The 17,644-nt window shown below is 40.5% G+C and overlaps 1 protein-coding gene across 1 annotated transcript in view; it reads left to right on the top strand.

The window, feature by feature from the left end:
* Positions 1-11,336, top strand: part of LOC309961160 (uncharacterized protein C4orf17 homolog) — a gene marked incomplete at its 5' end in the record, with an annotated part of 53,620 nt that extends 42,284 nt beyond the window's left edge. Inside the window, 5 exons of the mRNA XM_082838173.1 lie at positions 97-269; positions 6,571-6,652; positions 7,997-8,186; positions 9,436-9,479; positions 10,974-11,336. Of these exons, the coding sequence (XP_082694299.1) occupies positions 97-269; positions 6,571-6,652; positions 7,997-8,186; positions 9,436-9,479; positions 10,974-11,104 (620 nt within the window). The 3' untranslated portion in view covers positions 11,105-11,336. The remainder of the gene's footprint in view (positions 1-96; positions 270-6,570; positions 6,653-7,996; positions 8,187-9,435; positions 9,480-10,973) is intronic.
* Positions 11,337-17,644: the final 6,308 nt, after the last annotated feature.

The raw sequence follows: 17,644 nt of genomic DNA, 5'->3' as shown, positions 1-17,644 counted from the left end.
TGCAAACGACAGAGAATGCTGGTTCAACCTTTTTAATGAACCCTTAAACATCAAATGCATAGCCCTTCTTCTGATGAATGAAACATCTCTTCCCAGAGCCAGGAAAACAATTAAGAAGCACTCAGGAGGGAGACTTTCAAGATGGCGGACGAGTAAGACGCGGAGGTCACCTTCCTCTCCACAAATACATCAGAAATACATCTACACGTGGAACAATTCCTACAGAACACCTACTGAACGCTGGCAGAAGACCTCAGACTTCCCAAAAGGTAAGAAGCTCCCCATGTACCTGGGTAGGGCAAAAGAAAAAAGAATAAACAGAGACAAAAGGATAGGGACCGGACCTGCACCAGTGGGAGGGAGCCGAGAAGGAGGAAAGGTTTCCACACACTAGGAGCCCCTTTGCGGGCGGAGACTGCAGGTGGCGAAGGGGGGAGGCTTCGGAGCTGCGGGGGAGAGCGCAGTAACAGGGGTGCTGAGGGCAAAGCGGAGAGACTGCCGCACAGAGGATCAGGGCCGACCGGCACTCACCAGCCCGAGAGGCTTGTCTGCTCACCCGCCGGAGCGGGCGGGGCTGGGAGCTGAGGCTCGGGCTTTGGTCGGAGTGCCGGGAGAGGACGGGGTTGGCGGCGTGAACACAGCCTGCAGGGGGTTAGTGCGCCACGGCTAGCCGGGAGGGAGTCCGGGGAAAAGTCTGGACCTGCCAAAGAGGCAAGAGACTTTTTCTTCCCTCTTTGTTTCCTGGTGCGCGAGGAGAGGGATTAAGAGCGCTGCTTAAAGGAGCTCCAGAGACGGGCGCGAGCCGCGGCTAAAAGCGCGGACCCCAGAGACGGGCATGAGACGCTAAGGCTGCTGCTGCCACCGAGAAGCCTGTGTGCGAGTACAGGTCACTATCCACACCCCTCTTCCGGGGAGCCTGTACAGCCCGCCACTGCCAGGGTCCCGGGATCCAGGGACAACTTCCCCGGGAGAACGCACGGCGCGCCTCAGGCTGCTGCAACGTCACGCCGGCCTCTGCCGCGGCAGGCCCGCCCCGCGCACGCCGTGCCCCTCCCTCCACCGCCCCCACCCCCCCCGCCACAGCCTGAGTGAGCCAGAGCCTCCGAATCAGCGGCTCCTTTATAACCCCGTCCTGTCTGAGCGGGAAAAGACGACCTCAGGTGACCTACATGAAGAGGTGGGGCCAAATCCAAAGCTGAACCTCAGGAGCTGTGCGAACAAAGAAGAGAAAGGGAAATCTCTCCCAGCAGCCTCAGGAGCAGCGGATTAAATCCCCACAATCAACTTGATGTACCTGCCTCTGTGGAATACCTGAACACACAACGAATCATCCCAAATTGATGCAGTGGACTTTGGGAGCAACTGTAGACTTAGGGTTTGCTGTATGCGACTGACTGGTTTCTGCTTTTAAGTTTATCTTAGTTTAGTATTTAGAATTTATTATCATTGGTAGATTTGTTTATTGATTTGGTTGCTCTGTTCCCTTTTTTTTAATATACAGGTATATATATATATATATATATATATATATATATATATATATACACTTTTATTTTCCTTTTTCTCTTTTTGTGAGTGTGTATGTGTATGCTTCTTTGTGTGATTTTGTCTGTATAGCTTTGCTTTTACCATTTGTCCTAGGGTTCTGTTTGGCCATTTTTTTTGTTTGTTTTTTTAGTATAGTTTTTAGCACCTGTTTTCATTGGTGGATTTGTTTTTTGGTCTGGTTACTCTCTTCTTTCTTTCTTTCTACTTGTTTTTCTTTTTATAATTACTTTTTAATCGTTTTTTATTTTTAATATTTTTTTATTTTTTATTTTAATAACTTTATTTTCTTTCTCTCTCTCTCTCTCTTTCTTTCTTTCTTTCCTTTTTTCTCCCTTTTCTTCTGGGCTGTGTGACTGACAGGATCTTGGTGCTCTGGCTGGGTATCAGGCCTGTGCCTCTGAAGTGGGAGAGCCAACTTCAGGACAATGGACCACCAGAGACCTCCCCGCTCCACGTAATATCAGTTGGTGAAAGCTATTCCAGAGATTTCCATCTCAACGCTAAGACCCAGCTCCACTCAACAACCAGCAAGCTACAGTGCTGGAGACCCTATGCCAAACAACTAGCAAGACAGGAACACATCCCACCCATTAGCAGAGAGGATGCCTAAAATCATGTCCACAGACACCCCAAAACACACCATTGGACACTGTCCTGCCCACCAGAAACACAAGATCCAGCCTCATCCACCAGAACACAGGCACTAGTCCCCACCATCAGGAAGCCTACACAACCCACTAAACCAACCTTAGCTACTGGGGACACACACCAGAAACAATGGGAACTACGAACCTGCAGCCTGCAAAAAGGAGACCCTAAACACAGTAAGTTAAGCAAAATGAGAAGACAGAGAAACACACAGCAGATGAAGGAGCAAGGCAAAAACCCACCAGACCAAACAAATGAAGAGGAAATAGGCAGTCTACCTGAAAAAGAATTCAGAGTAGTGATAGTAAAGATGATCCAAAATCTTGGAAATAGAATGGAGAAAATATAAGAAATGTTTAACATGGAACTAGAAGAACTAAAGAGCAAAGAAAAAATGATGAACAACACAATAAATGAAATTAAAAATTCTCTAGAAGGAACCAATAGCAGAATAACTGAGGCAGAAGAACGGATAAGCGACCTGGAAGATAAAATAGTGGAAATAACTACTGCAGAGCAGAATAAAGAAAAAAGAATGAAAAGAATTGAGGACAGTCTTAGAGACCTCTGGGACAACATTAAACACACCAACATTTGAATTATAGGGGTCCCAGAAGAAGAAGAGAAAAAGAAAGGGACTGAGAAAATATTTGAAGAGATTATAGTTGAAAACTTCCCTAATATGGGAAAGGAAATAGTCCAGTCTGGTAAGCACAGAGAGTCCCATAAAGGATAAATACAAGGAGAAACACACCAAGACACATATTAATCAAACTATAAAAAATTAAATACAAAGAAAACAAATTAAAAGCAGCAAGGGAAAAACAACAAATAACTTACAAGGGAATCCCCATAAGGTTAACAACTGATCTTTCAGCAGAAACTCTGCAAGCCAGAAGGGAGTGGCAGGACATATTTAAAGTGATCAAAGGGAAAAAGCTAAAACCAAGATTACTCTACCCAGCAAGGAGCTCATTCAGATTTGATGGAGAAATTAAAACGTTTGTAGACAATCAAAAGTTAAGAGAATTCAGCACCACCAAACCAGCTTTACAACAAATGCTAAAGGAACTTCTATAGGCAAGAAACACAAGAGAAGGAAAAAACCTACAGAAACAAACCCAAAACAATTAAGAAAATGGTAATAGGAACATACATATCAATAATTACCTTAAATGTAAACAGATTAAATGCTCCCACCAAAAGACATAGACTGGCTGAATGGATACAAAATAAAGACCCGCATATATGTTGTCTACAAGAGACCCACTTCAGACCTAGGGACACATACAGACTGAAAGTGAGGGGATGGAAAAAGTATTCCATGCAAATGGGAATCAAAAGAAAACTGGGGGCTTCCCTGGTGGCGCAGTGGTTGAGAGTCCACCTGCCGATGCAGGGGACATGGGTTCGTGCCCCGGTCCGGGAAGATCCCACATGCCGTGGAGCGGCTGGGCCCGTGAGCCATGGCCGCTGAGCCTGCACCTCCGGAGCCTGTGCTCCGCAACGGGAGAGGCCACAAGAACAGTGAGAGGCCTGCGTACCGCAAAAAAAAAAAAAAAGAGGAATTGTACAGATGTTGTCAGGACATATAGGAGTAGATTTGGAGCTAAGAGAGTCTTCAAGGGGAAAGCAATCCAAAGAATGTTTAAGATATAATTAGAAAATGAAGAAAAGCATGGAAGAGCTCATTCCCAGTGAAGAGAGCTTCATATCTAAATGCTAGGATGTGAGAGCACTATCTATTCAAGGAACTAAAAGCAATGATATGGGTGATGCAGAGAGTGCAGGGAGAAGTTTATAAAAGACAGGGCTGGAGACTTAAGCAGAAACCAGATAATAAAGTATTTTATAAGCTATATTGAGGTGGCCAGATTTCATCCCAAGGGCTGAATTCCTTTGTAAGTACAAGAATTACCTTGTCAGAGTTGTACTTTAGAAAAATCATTCTAGATATAATATGCAGAATTAATTTGGGAGGGGGAAGAAAATTTCCAGCAAGGTACTCTGCTTCCAAAATGATAGATTAGGTTCATTAGCCTCCAACTGTAAACAGCAATATATCTGGGAAACAAACAAACAAAAAACTGTTTCCAGGCACTGGACACCAGATAGCACAGATTTATGACCATTAAGGGAAGTGAAACAATTGGGATAATTTCCACATTCAACCCAGATTTCTTCCTGGGGCACATTCCTAATCATGGCATAGAGAAGTGGAGCCCAAACAGAGAGTAAGAGCTTCACTAGGTAGAGAAAACAGAGTTTAGTGTTTGGGGATGCTGAAGTGGCTGGAATTCGCAAATTAAGATACTGAAGAAGAAGGATCTGTGGACAGAATGAGCTCCAGAAATCTGTATCGGGTTCCCTGAATCTTTAGCCCAATAAAAGCTGTATGTGCACAGGATGAGAGTCTGAGACCTGGCAGAAGAGAGCTAATGGGAGGGAGCATTTTGCTTACAGATGATGGAGTTCTGATTGCTAGAGTAGAGAGACCTTGCTGAACACACCAGGAATGCAGTTGAGACCCCAGAAAGGTCACACTTTAGAAAAAGAATAGGGTATACTAACCCACAGTAGGGGCTACTCTAGACCTACACTCAAACCCTAAAATCAAATTTCAACAGATCAAACTCACCCACCAATATATTAACTGGCTTCCAGAATAAAACTCAGTGAAGAGAAAGTTTCCTAGGAGGACTTATTCTATCTTCTCTCACTAAAATGATAATTATAGTCTTTCAAAGTTGTAACTGAGTGACCTGTGAATTAGAAGAAGCTGGGAGTGATGTGCAATCACCATATTGATGACAAAATCATGAGAGGCAGAGTGGCCTAGGGAATAATATAATACCTATTTTTATAGGTATTTTAGGTAAAATTTATAGGTAAAAATAGGCTATTTTTCTATTTTTGCCATGGACACTGATTTATTGTGAAATTAGGAGCAAATTTAACTTGTTCTCTTGTAGGATGAGGCATTATTGGGGACAGGAATCTTAATAATAGAACAAAGGTCAATAAAGGACAGTGGATTTTTCTGCCCTTTACTTTAAATTCTATATCTCCAGCACCTAGATCAATGATAGACACAAATATTTGTTAAATTAATAGTATTTTAAGAGAAGATTTCAGCCAGAAAGCCTAGGAAAAAGGATGTTGCAGTTGCAGAATTGACGATAGTTTAGACTGGGTCAAGGCTGTGGGGATAAAGAGAAATAGAGATATTTGAGAAATATTTAGAAGAAAGAATTTACTGAACTTGTTGGTAGTGTGTTGTAGAAAAGGACAAGGGAGTTGTCCAGTATGAATCCCAGGGTCTTGCTTGGACATATGTTCAATGTATGCTGGTGTGTCCACTGAGATAGGGGAACCAGGAGAAACAGCAAGTTTGGAGCAGGTTTTATGAAGAGAAAGCTGGGTTTAGCTTTAGATATTTGGGGTTCAAAATACCTACAGTATGTCTATGTGGATACGTCTGGTAGGCAGATGGATATATAGGGCTGAAGTTCAGGAGACAGGTTTGGATTTCAGATATGTCTAAATTCCAAGAACAGACACAATTTAGGATAAAACTAGAAACATCTACATGTGCTTAATACTTTGGACTTTAATGCCTTATTATAGTCCATTTTTATTAGAATTATTTCATATATCTCCTCTGTCATCCACACTCAGCCCTTAACTCCAGATTAAGAAGTCAACGAAGGATTCTGATACACTAGAGGTAATTGTATTCCTATCCTATTGGGCCAATCACTGTGTTCAGGGGACTGAGGAACAATGATGAATTCAGCTAGATTCACTCACTGTAGAGAGGAGAAGTACAGATGGGGCAGTTCTGTGACTGGAAGAACCCCATGCTGCAGTAGGAAAGTATCAATTCCGAAAGAGAAGAAAAGTGAATTGCTCCTCCAGAAGATGTTAGTACTGAACAAACAAAACAAAACTGCATCGCCTAACCTAAACTCTCACAGTTGACCCTTGAACAACACAAGTTTGAACTGTGTGGGTCCACTTATACATGGATTATTTTCAATAATAAATATGATGGTACTACATGACCTGTGGTTGGTTCAATCTGTGGATGTGGAACTGCGAATATGGAGGAACCACCTGTATGGAGGGCTGGCTCTAAGTTATAGCTGGATTTTCGACTGCTTGGAGGGTCGGCGCCCCTAACCCTGCCTTGCAGGGCCAAATGTACTTGTACTGAAGATGTTTTTTTCCTGTTTGAAATCTGGCTCCCAAGCTAAAATCCCAATCGACTTGAGCATTGTGTACAGAGTGACATTTGGGAAGATGAGATTGTGGAGTAAGTAAAGGAAACCTTATAAACCTTGCTCACTATGTAACTCTAACGTTCTCTGTCAGGTTCTGGAAAAGATCTGTAACATTCTACGTACTGATTCTCTGGCAGAAGTTCTACAGTGGCTGCTCCATGCAAGTTCCAAAGGTGAGATTAAGCATTTGTGAACGCTGAGCTCAGTTCATTGTCAGAAACTAGGAATGTGCCAGTGTCTGAAGTTTTCTACCTTGGATTTGCAAAGACAAGGTTGCAATATTATTTCCCTAATGTTTCAGTATCAGAGTCCTGTATATCCAACTGCACACAAGCTGGTCATACAATGACCCACAATTTGGTATGCCCCAAACTGAACTTCTTCGGGTGATGTGAAACACTTGTGTCCGGAGCTGGTTTGTGCTTTTCCTCCTGCGTCCGCACACCCAGGCTCTCCCTGAGCATATCTTCTGGCCTCCTGTGACCCCTGAATACAGCCTGTTTCCCTCCTTGTATGTGGATGGCAGTAGCACAGCCTTCCAAATTCCAGATTCTAACAGCTCTGCCAATTCCTCACCAAAACCATCAAGTCAGTCAACTCCCAGCCTCCTTTAGGCTCTTCTGACTTGTTCCATGAAAGCACATGCCAGTCCCAAGTGAGACAACCATAAATAGCATAGAGCAGCTAACCTCAGACCTAGCTGGTCATCAGACTCACTGAGGCAAAACTGAGGTGAGTGGAGTCTGAGAATTGACATTTCTAACAAGTTCCCAGGTGACACTGATAAGCCTGGTCTGGGGACCACTCTTTGAAAATCACTGCAGTAATCAATGTTAGGAAATACCAATGTGTTAGGAACAGACTAATGTTTTTAAATGAGGAGTACTTTGGAGATAGTACCTTACCTCAGGAAGATTACTTGGCAGGCAATTGAGAAGTATTTGGGGATAAGGAGTTTTTATTCTTTTTTTTTCCTTTTCAAGAATATAAATTTTAAAAATTTACACAAATATTGAGTGCTTATTTGGGGGTGAAAAACAAACCAACCAGAAAAAAATAATAAAAGAGGAAAAATAATAAAATTGTCACGGACATCACTTTAGTACTACTTTGGTATATATCTTTGTAGAGATGCTTAAAACTATTCATTATTTAACTATTAGTCTTTATTTTAATGAGATCGCATGGTACTAATACTTTTTATAGGTATCCTTATTTGTTTTTATTTGGCGGTGGCCTGTAAGTCTGGGTTTTATACTCAGTATTTTAAATGTATTCCACTGCCACTCAGGGACAGGTACCCCAGTGAGTACTCTGAGAGCTATACAATATCACAGGTCAACAGAAATTAGGTTGATGTGAATCACCTTTTCTACAGAAAATTTAACTCACACGCAGGTGCCTACCCAGAAAACAGATTACCTTTCACACCGGAGTGCTGAGTAAAAGAACTAATCCTGTGTTTCTAGCCAACATGATAATTACAACCTTCTTGCCCGTCTCTTTTTTTAAATCAGAAAAGGAGTGGGTCTCAGCTTTGATTCATGCTGAACTGGCTGAGATAAACTTGTTAACTCCCCTCAGAAGAAAAGCCTCAGCGGAACTAGCAGCAGAGACTGGCAGGCCACCCAAAGTTAAATCACCCTCAGATTCACCGGCAAAATCAGAAGTGCTAACCAGTTCTAGGGAAGGACATCGACAGAGCAGGTAATTAGGCCTAATGGCCACCTGTGGGGCATGTGGTTCATAAAGACTTTGAATTCCCTTTTGTGGTTTGTTTGTTTGTTTGTTTTGCGGTACGCGGGCCTCTCACTGCTGTGGTCTCTCCCGTTGCGGAGCACAGGCTCCGGACGCGCAGGCTCAGCGGCCATGGCTCACGGGCCCAGCCGCTCCACGGCACGTGGGATCTTCCCGGACCGGGGCACGAACCCGTGTCCCCTGCATTGGCAGGCGGACTCTCAACCATTGCGCCACCAGGGAAGCCCTGAATTCCCTTTTGGTTATCTTTCAAAACACTAAAATCGCTGAGGTTTTAAGTATCCTCCTTATTCAGTAAATGACAACAGTGAGTGTTTGTTTTCTTTCATTTTCATAAACGTAATACGAGAAATCATTCTAAATCCTGTTGTTCAGAGCATTTGGCAGAGACCATGTCTTCCTTACCTAACAACCCATCTTTCTGAGAAAAGTTCCCTTTCCATTCAGGGTAAAGCAAGAGTAGCCACCCAGAAATCTAAGAAAATGCAGTGGTTTTTAGTTTATCTAAAAATAGAAGCAATAAAGAAAACCAAAATTGCATTGTTATTGTGTATTTTGTTAAATCACTTTTTTTTTGTCTAGAACAATGCAAGATTAAAATAAATTGCTCCACTTAATTTTCTCTGATGTATGCCTGGGGGCTGCCAGAGGGAAAAACAACTATTAAGGGAATTTGGAATTATTTCAGTCTTTGTCTTAAGCTTTGTAATTTCAATGACAGAAGAAAATACATATTTATGTGTAACAGCATGGTGAAAGAATGTGGTAAGATGTTATTTAAGCTGTGAGAGAATATCTTGTTGCTTTAAAATTAAAAGTTGGGCAAATCGTAAATTCAGGGAAAATAAATATTCAAAACACATAACATGTCACTTTAAAAAGCATTATTAAGACAGAGGAAGAATTTTACATTTTAATCGGTCGCCACCTTGAAGTTTCCATAAAATTGGAAACTGGGAGATAGAGTCAGTTTCTCTACCTTACTGAGTAATAGCTGATGTACTGTTCAGATGTTTACTCAAAGTTAGAAGAATTTTTCATTGGAAAGTACATTTGATGCGGTCTGCATTGCAAAATGAAGAATTGGGGTAGCTTATTTAAGAAACATACATACTTAGCTTGTTGATGATAATGCAGTCTATGGGAAATTCTTGTTTGTATCTGTGAATTTCATTTTCTCTTTCTCCAATTGATTTAGAGTGTCAAGTCAAGGATCTGAAGGAAATAAGGAAGTACTGAAAGGTTAAGTACAGTTTGCGATAATTACTGAGCTGGTATAAGGAAACCAGTAAGTATCTAGCTAGTTAGAGACAAAGATGTTAAGGATCTGTGGTTTTAAAGGCAGTATAATATAATAGCAATTTACAGCTACTCTTAAGGGACAGCATCAGCTGAATTTCTCAATGAGATAAATCTGACCTATATTTGACTTCGTTTTGAAAGGCAAAGTGCCTCATCACACTCTTTGAGAAGCAAGACAGAAGGACAGCAGGAACTCTTAAGTTTGGTCATGCCAATCCAGTGACAGGAGACAACCTGCATTGACCTAACAAAAAGGACAGTGATAGTCAGAGTTTTGGTTCTTCACAGCTTAACTGTCATTGGGCTAAATGATTTTCACTTGAAACAAAGCCAGCCAGAGAAAACAATAAAATTTTGACAATTAGCCACAAACATATGCCCACAACACAGCTGAAATACAACAGAGAGTAGCAGTTTTATGTCCCCATCAGAAGTCCAGCCCCAGCCTTCAATTTGGACCAAGCAAAATCAAGAATTGTGGAAAGTCCTAGTTTGGTCCAGAATAGTCGAATCAAAATATCCCTGTGGGTTTGGCAGCTCCTAGCTTTAAAACAAACATAGCAGCAATGGCTATAGGGCAACAACTATGAAGCCTGTCTACAAGCCTCACACAAAAGTCTGTCTTCCTATTTCTGCAAGTCCCCCTTATACCAGGAATGACTTAGCAATCAATTAGAGTTTCCGGAGGTCACTCTAGACTCCAGCAGTTTCTGTTGGGATTAATCAAACCCGAAAGAAATGCTATTTGCTAATAGGCAATAATAAGTATAGTTTAGAAATTAGAAAATACCTCCTTACTCTGACACTCCAAGGATGGTCTATTGTATCTGACTTTTAACAAACTCTTCACCCTATGATCACAAAATCATGACAGTGATGGTTTCTATCACATAATTTTATGTCTTATCGGTAGGCCTCAAATATATTTTACCCTGTCTAGATACTTGTATACAAAATCCTCAAATCATACCTCTTTGTCTCTAGTGTTGGTATTCAGCGTCTCCCCAAATCCTTATTTCTGTTTAGGTGCAAAGAGTGTAGGCCTTGGGAAGGTCTTTTGAGTACAGTTGTTTTAACCGGCTTGTCTACTTTCTTTTTTGTCTGTCAGGACCATATATCCTTCACCTTTCTCTCACTGGTCCCATCCTTATCCCTCACCTTTACTCATCACCAGCTCTAAATCGTTCCTACCAAAATAGTGTTTGATTTTAAGATTGAAAGAACATATCTTGCATGTTATAGAACAGATAACTCACTAAAGATGAGCAGGTGCTAAGAAAGATGAGAATAAATTATTTTATGAATTTTGGGTGTATTTGATTCACCTAAACTTCATATAGATTTTGTGTGTGTGTGATTTGCTGCTAAAACATGGCAGAAGCTACTATATTCGATGTCTCAATTATGGTCTTATTGAGACTTTTTCTATTTCAGAGGCTGAGCACAAGCTTCCACTGTTTATAAGAAGAAATAAGACGAAAATACCCATTGCAGAATATTTCAGCAAGCCAGAGTCTCTTCCCAGGCCTAAAACTCAAGAGAGCATATCAACAAAACCAACATAAGCAAGGAGCATACAGCAAGGACACAGTCTCTCTCCCCAGGGGACATTTTATCCTGTAACACACCAAAGGTAGAAATTCGAGACTGGGCTAAGTCTTTCACAAATGTGAGTTTCACTTTGTCATAACATCAAATTATTAAAAACATGTTTTTGGTATGGAGGAATCAATAGCTCCTCTATATGTTGGTACATGTAAATCTCAAAGCACCTGTATATAATGATACTAAATAAATATTAAGGGAGATAATATTTCTATTTGTAGTTAAATTAGTACCATGTATAAAAGAAATATGTTTATATACTATATTTCTAGTCTCGCTACTATTAATATTAGTACATAAGCATTGGGCTCTGATACTAGAAAAATCATCCATAATCAGAATTAGGCAATTTCAATTCAACACTACCCCAAAATCTGATAAAAAATAAAAAGCAACGACAATAAACAAACAGAATTTTAACATCTGAGCTACTTTTTGCAATCTACTGTGTTTCAATGTTGTTGGACTATTGGAAAAATGGTCATCTCCTTACCCAATCTTTTGTTTAGAATGTTTGCACTGATATTCAAAACAGATATTATAAATTTTTTGTGTGTGTGCATTTATGCATACACTCTTTTTTTTTAAACATCTTTATTGGGGTATAATTGCTTTACAATGGTGTGTTAGTTTCTGCTTTATAACAAAGTGAATCAGTTATACATATACATATGTTCCCATATCTCTTCCCTCTTGCGTCTCCCTCCCTCCCACCCTCCCTATCCCACCCCTCCAGGCGGTCACAAAGCACCGAGCTGATCTCCCTGTGCTATGCGGCTGCTTCCCACTAGCTATCTACCTTACGTTTGGTAGTGTATATATGTCCATGCCTCTCTCTCGCTTTGTCACAGCTCACGCTTTCCCCTCCCCATATCCTCAAATCTGTTCTCCAGTAGGTCTGTGTCTTTATTCCTGTCTTATCCCTAGGTACTTCATGACATTTTTTTTTCTTAAATTCCATATATATGTGTTAGCATACGGTATTTGTCTCTCTCTTTCTGACTTACTTCACTCTGTATGACAGACTCTAGGTTTATCCACCTCATTACAAATAGCTCAGTTTCGTTTCTTTTTATGGCTGAGTAATATTCCATTGTATATATGTGCCACATCTTCTTTATCCATTCATCCGATGATGGGCACTTAGGTTGTTTCCATCTCCGGGCTATTGTAAAGAGAGCTGCAATGAACATTTTGGTACATGACTCTTTTTGAATTTTGGTTTCCTCAGGGTATATGCCCAGTAGTGGGATTGCTGGGTCATATGGTAGTTCTATTTGTAGTTTTTTAAGGAACCTCCATACTGTTCTCCATAGTGGCTGAACCAATTCACATTCCCACCAGCAGTGCAAGAGTGTTCCCTTTTCTCCACACCCTCTCCAGCATTTATTGTTTCTAGATTTTTTGATGATGGCCATTCTGACCGGTGTGAGAGGATATCTCATTGTAGTTTTGATTTGCATTTCTCTAATGATTAATGATGTTGAGCATTCTTTCATGTGTTTGTTGTCAATCTGTATATCTTCTTTGGAGAAATGTCTGTTTAGGTCTTCTGCCCATTTTTGGATTGGGTTGTTTGTTTTTTTCTTATTGAGCTGCATGAGCTGCTTGTAAATTAATCCTTTGTCAGTTGCTTCATTTGCAAATATTTTCTCCCATTCTGAGGGTTGTCTTTTGGTCTTGTTTATGGTTTCCTTTGCTGTGCAAAAGCTTTGAAGTTTCATTAGGTCCCATTTGTTTATTTTTGTTTTTATTTCCATTTCTCTAGGAGGTGGGTCAAAAAGGATCTTGCTGTGATTTATGTCATAGAATGTTCTGCCTATGTTTTCCTCTAAGAGTTTGATAGTGTCTGGCCTTACATTTAGGTCTTTAATCCATTTTGAGCTTATTTTTGTGTATGGTGTTAGGGAGTGATCTAATCTCATACTTTTACATGTACCTGTCCAGTTTTCCCAGCACCACTTATTGAAGAGGCTGTCCTTTCTCCACTGTACATTCCTGCCTCCTTTATCAAAGATAAGGTGACCATATGTATGCACACACTCTTAATGATAACACTTATACTACACTTACTGTGTGTCAAGAATCATTCTAAACACTTTAGATATGGTAACTTATTTAAGTTTCACCATAACTATTTGAGGTAGCTATTATTTTTATACTCACTTTTTTTTTCTTTTTTAAATTATTATTAATTAATTTATTTATTTTTAGCTGTGTTGGGTCTTCGTTTCTGTGTGAGGGCTTTCTCCAGTTGAGTCAAGCGGGGGCCACTCTTCATTGCGGTGCGCGGGCCTCTCACTATCGTGGCCTCTCTTGTTGCGGAGCACAGGCTCCAGACACGCAGGCTCAGTAGTTGTGGCTCATGGGCCCAGTTGCTCCGTGGAATGTGGGATCTTCCCAGACCAGGTCTCGAACCCATGTCCCCTGCATTCTCAACCGCTGCGCCACCAGGGAAGCCCCTCACTTTTTTTTTTAAATAAGAAAACTTATTTTAAAAAAAGTTTAAATTCTCTGAGGCACAGAGAGTTGTACTCATTGGGATGAGACAAAACAGTTGTAAAAAATGTCATCATTCAAATACAGCAGAGGTTTTTCTCACATAAGAGTCCAAGGTGTGTGTTTTCAACCAGCAGATGACTTCACTTTACTTGGTGATTCAGAGGCCCTGGATCCTTCCATCTTCTGGCTCTACCGTTATCTAGAGTTTCACTGTTAATTTTTTCCTGCTGGCAAAAGAAAGTAGTATCTTCCTGTAGCTGCTGTAATAAATTACCACAAACTTGGTGGCTTAAGCCGATACAAGTTTCTTACAGTTCTGGGGCCGAGGTCCAAAATGGATCTCACTGGGCTAAAACCAAGGTGTTGGCAGGGCTGCATTCCTTTTGGCGGCTTTAGGGGAGAATCTGTTTCCTTGCCTGTCCAACCTCTAGAGGTTACTCACACTCCTTGCCTCATGACTCCCTTCTATCTTTAAAGCCAGCAGTGGCTGGTTGAGTCTTTCTCATAACACATCACTGATACTGACTCTTCCGTCCCCCCTCTTCCACTGTTAAGGACCCTATGATTACATTGGGCCTGCCTGTTATCCAGGTTATCCAAGATAATCTTATCTTAAGGTCAAATGATTAGCAATTTAATTCCACTTTACCATGTAACACCATAGGTTCCAGAGATTAGGATCTTTGGGGGGACATTATTCTGCCTCCCACAGGGAGGGTACATCTGCTTAAAGTCTTGGTATACATGATATACAATGCTGTGTGTTGTGTGTTTCGAAGGTGTACAGAATCTTTTTCATTTATACATACAGATATATCTATTCATCTCCGGATTCTTTTCCCATATAGGTTATTACAGAATGTTGAGTAGAACTCCCTTGTTATACGTAGGTCCTTGTTGATTATCTATTTTATATGTAATAGTTTCTATTTGTAAATCCCCGCTTCCTAATTTATCCCTTCCCCACATCTTTCCCCTTTGTTAACCATAATTTTATTTTCTACTTTTGTGATTCTGTTTCTCTTTTGTCAGTTGGTTCACTGGTATTACTTTTTAGATTCCACCTATAAGTGGTATCATACAATATTTGTCTTTTTCTTTCTGACTTACTTCACTTAGTATGATTACAACTAGGTTCATCTATGTTGCTGCAATTGGCATTATTTCCTACTTTTCATGCCTGAACAATATTCCATTGTGGACGTGTGCCACTTTCTCTTTATCCATTCATTGGTCAATGGACATTTTGGTTGCTTCCATGTCTTGGCTATTGTAAATCTTGCTGCAGTGCACGTTTGGGTGCATCTTTTCGAATTCTGGTCTTTAGATACATACCCAACAATTGGACTGCCGGATCATATGGTAGCTCAATTTTTACCTTTTAAAGCTGCCTCCATTCTGTTCTCATTAGTGGCTGTTACCAGTTTACATCCCACCAGCAGCATAAGAGGGTACCAATTTCTCCACCACCCCTTCAGCATTTCTTGTTTGTAGATATTTTGCTGATGGCCATTCTAACTGGTGTGAGGTGATACCTTTTTGTATTTGCCTGACTCTAATAATTAGTGATGTTGAGCAGTTTTTCATGTGCTGTAAGAAAAAAAAAAACAACGGTGTGAGTAGAATTTACCTCTTGAAATTGTCTTCTTGAAAGTTTGCCCTGTGTTGAATTTTCTTGTCGATTCCTGACCGCAGGACATTTTTTGAGGGCAGGTGTCATTTACAGCCCTGCAGTCCTTGTGAATATTATGTGACCGTTAGCACTAGGTTTAAAGCTGCTGTTGCGGGAAACGGCCACAAGGTGGCAGGATTTCTCAATTCCCCACTCTGGTTACTAGGGCAACAGAGCCTTCCTGGAAGTCCTGTTCCTTTGTTGTAAATTAGAGTGGAATGTGCCAGGACAAACCCCCAAAAGCTTATGTCTCATTACTTCTTTGTTTTTTTAATTTAATTTTTATTTTCTATCAGAGTAAATTTGATACAATGTTGTGTTTGTTCTCGGTGTACAGAACCTGCTTCATTTATGCATATACATATATCTATTCATGTACCGATCCTGTTCCCGTGTAGGTTATTACAGACGGTTGAGTAGACCTCCCTTGCAATGAGGTAGGTCCTTTTTGATATATTTATTTTATCTGTTTTAGTATATGTATGTTAACCCCAACATGCTAATTGACCCATTCCTCCCACCTTTCCATTTGGTTAACCATAAGTTTGTTTTCTAAGTCTGTCTTTCTCTGTGGAAATATGTTCATTGGTATCCGTTTTTAGATAACACCTATAAATGACATCATAGGATATTTGTCTTTCTCTTTCTGACTTCATGTAGTACGATCATCTCTAGGCTCATCTATGGTTCTGCAAAGGGCACTGTTTCATTCTTTTTTTGTGGCTAATATTCCATTGTGTACATGTACCACTTCTGTCCATTCACGTGTCGATTGACATTTTGGTTGCTTCCATTTCTTGGCTACTGTAAATCTTGCTGCAGTGGACGTTTGGGTGATTGTGTCTTTTAGATTCTGGTCTTCTCGGTTGATAGGCCCAGTAGCAGGTCAGCCAGATCATATGGTAGCTCAAGTTTTACCTTTTAATGGCATCTCCATTCAGTTCTCGTTAGTGGCTGTCACCAGTATACATCCCACCAACAGCGTAAAGGGTATGCATTTCTCCACAACCCCTTCAGCATTTACTGTTTGTCGACTTTTTGCTGATTGCCATTCTAACTGGTGTGAGGTGATACTTCTTTGTTGTTTGGATATGCATGTCTCCAATTATTCATTATGTTGACCATTTTTCCATGTCTTTTTTTTAATTAAAAAAAGAGTAAACTTTACCTTGTGAAAATTTGCCCCGTGTTGAATTTTTTTGTCAATTTCAGACTGTAGGACATTTTTGGAGGGCAGGTGTCATTTACAGCCCTGCCTTGTGAATGTTAAGTGACCATTAGCACTAGGTTTAAAGCTGCTGTTTCAGGAAATGGCCACAAGGCGGCGCAATATCTACATCCCCAACTCTGGTTACTAGGGCAACAGAGCCTTCTTGGAAGACATGTTCCTAGGTTGTAAATCAGAGTGGAAGGTGCCAGGACAAACCCCCAAAAGCTTATGTCTCATTACTTCTTGTTTTTTTAATTTAAATTTTATTTTCTATCGGAGTAAACTCCAGTACAATGTTGTGTTTGTTGTAGGTGTACAGAATCTGGTTCATTTATGCACATACGTTTATCTATTCATCTTCAATCCTGCTCCCATATAGGTTATTACAGAGTGTTGAGTAGACCTCACTTGGTATATGGTGGTCTTTGGTGATTATATATTTTATTTTAGTATATGTATGTTAACCCCCGTATCCTAATTTATCCATTCCTCCCGCCTTTTCTTTTGGTTAACGATAAGTTTGTTTTCTAAGTCTGTGAGTATCTTTCTCTGTGGAAATATATTCATTGGTATCAATTTTTAGATAACATCTGTACATGATATCGTAGGATATTCTTGTTCTTACTTCACATATGATTATCTCTAGGCTCATCTATGGTGCTGAAAACAGCATTTTTTCATTCTTTTCCGTGGCTAATATTCCATTGGCTACATGTACCACTTCTTGTTTGTCCATTCATCTGTTGATGGCCGTTTTGGTTGCTTCCATATCTTGGCTATTGTAAATCTTGCTGTAGTGGACGTTTGGGCCTGTGTCTCTTCCATTCTGGTCTTCTCAGGTTATAGGCCCAGTAGTGGGTCTGCAGGATCATATGGAATTTTTACTTTTTAAAGGCACCTCTGTTCTGTTCTCCTTAGTGGCTGTTACCAGTTTACATCTCTCCAACAGCATAGGAGGGTATGCATTTCTCCACCACCCCTTCAGCATTTCTTGTGTGTAGACTTTTTGCTGATGGCCATTCTGACTCATGATGGGTGATGCCTCTTTGTTGTTTGGATTTGCATGTCTCTAATTATTCATGATTTTGAGCATTTTTCCACGTCCTTTTTTTTTGT

The sequence above is a fragment of the Leucopleurus acutus genome, assembly GCF_964270905.1.
Source record: "Leucopleurus acutus genome assembly, chromosome: 4".
Taxonomy (NCBI): Eukaryota; Metazoa; Chordata; class Mammalia; order Artiodactyla; family Delphinidae; genus Leucopleurus; species Leucopleurus acutus.
This window is presented reverse-complemented; position numbering and strand designations above follow the sequence as displayed.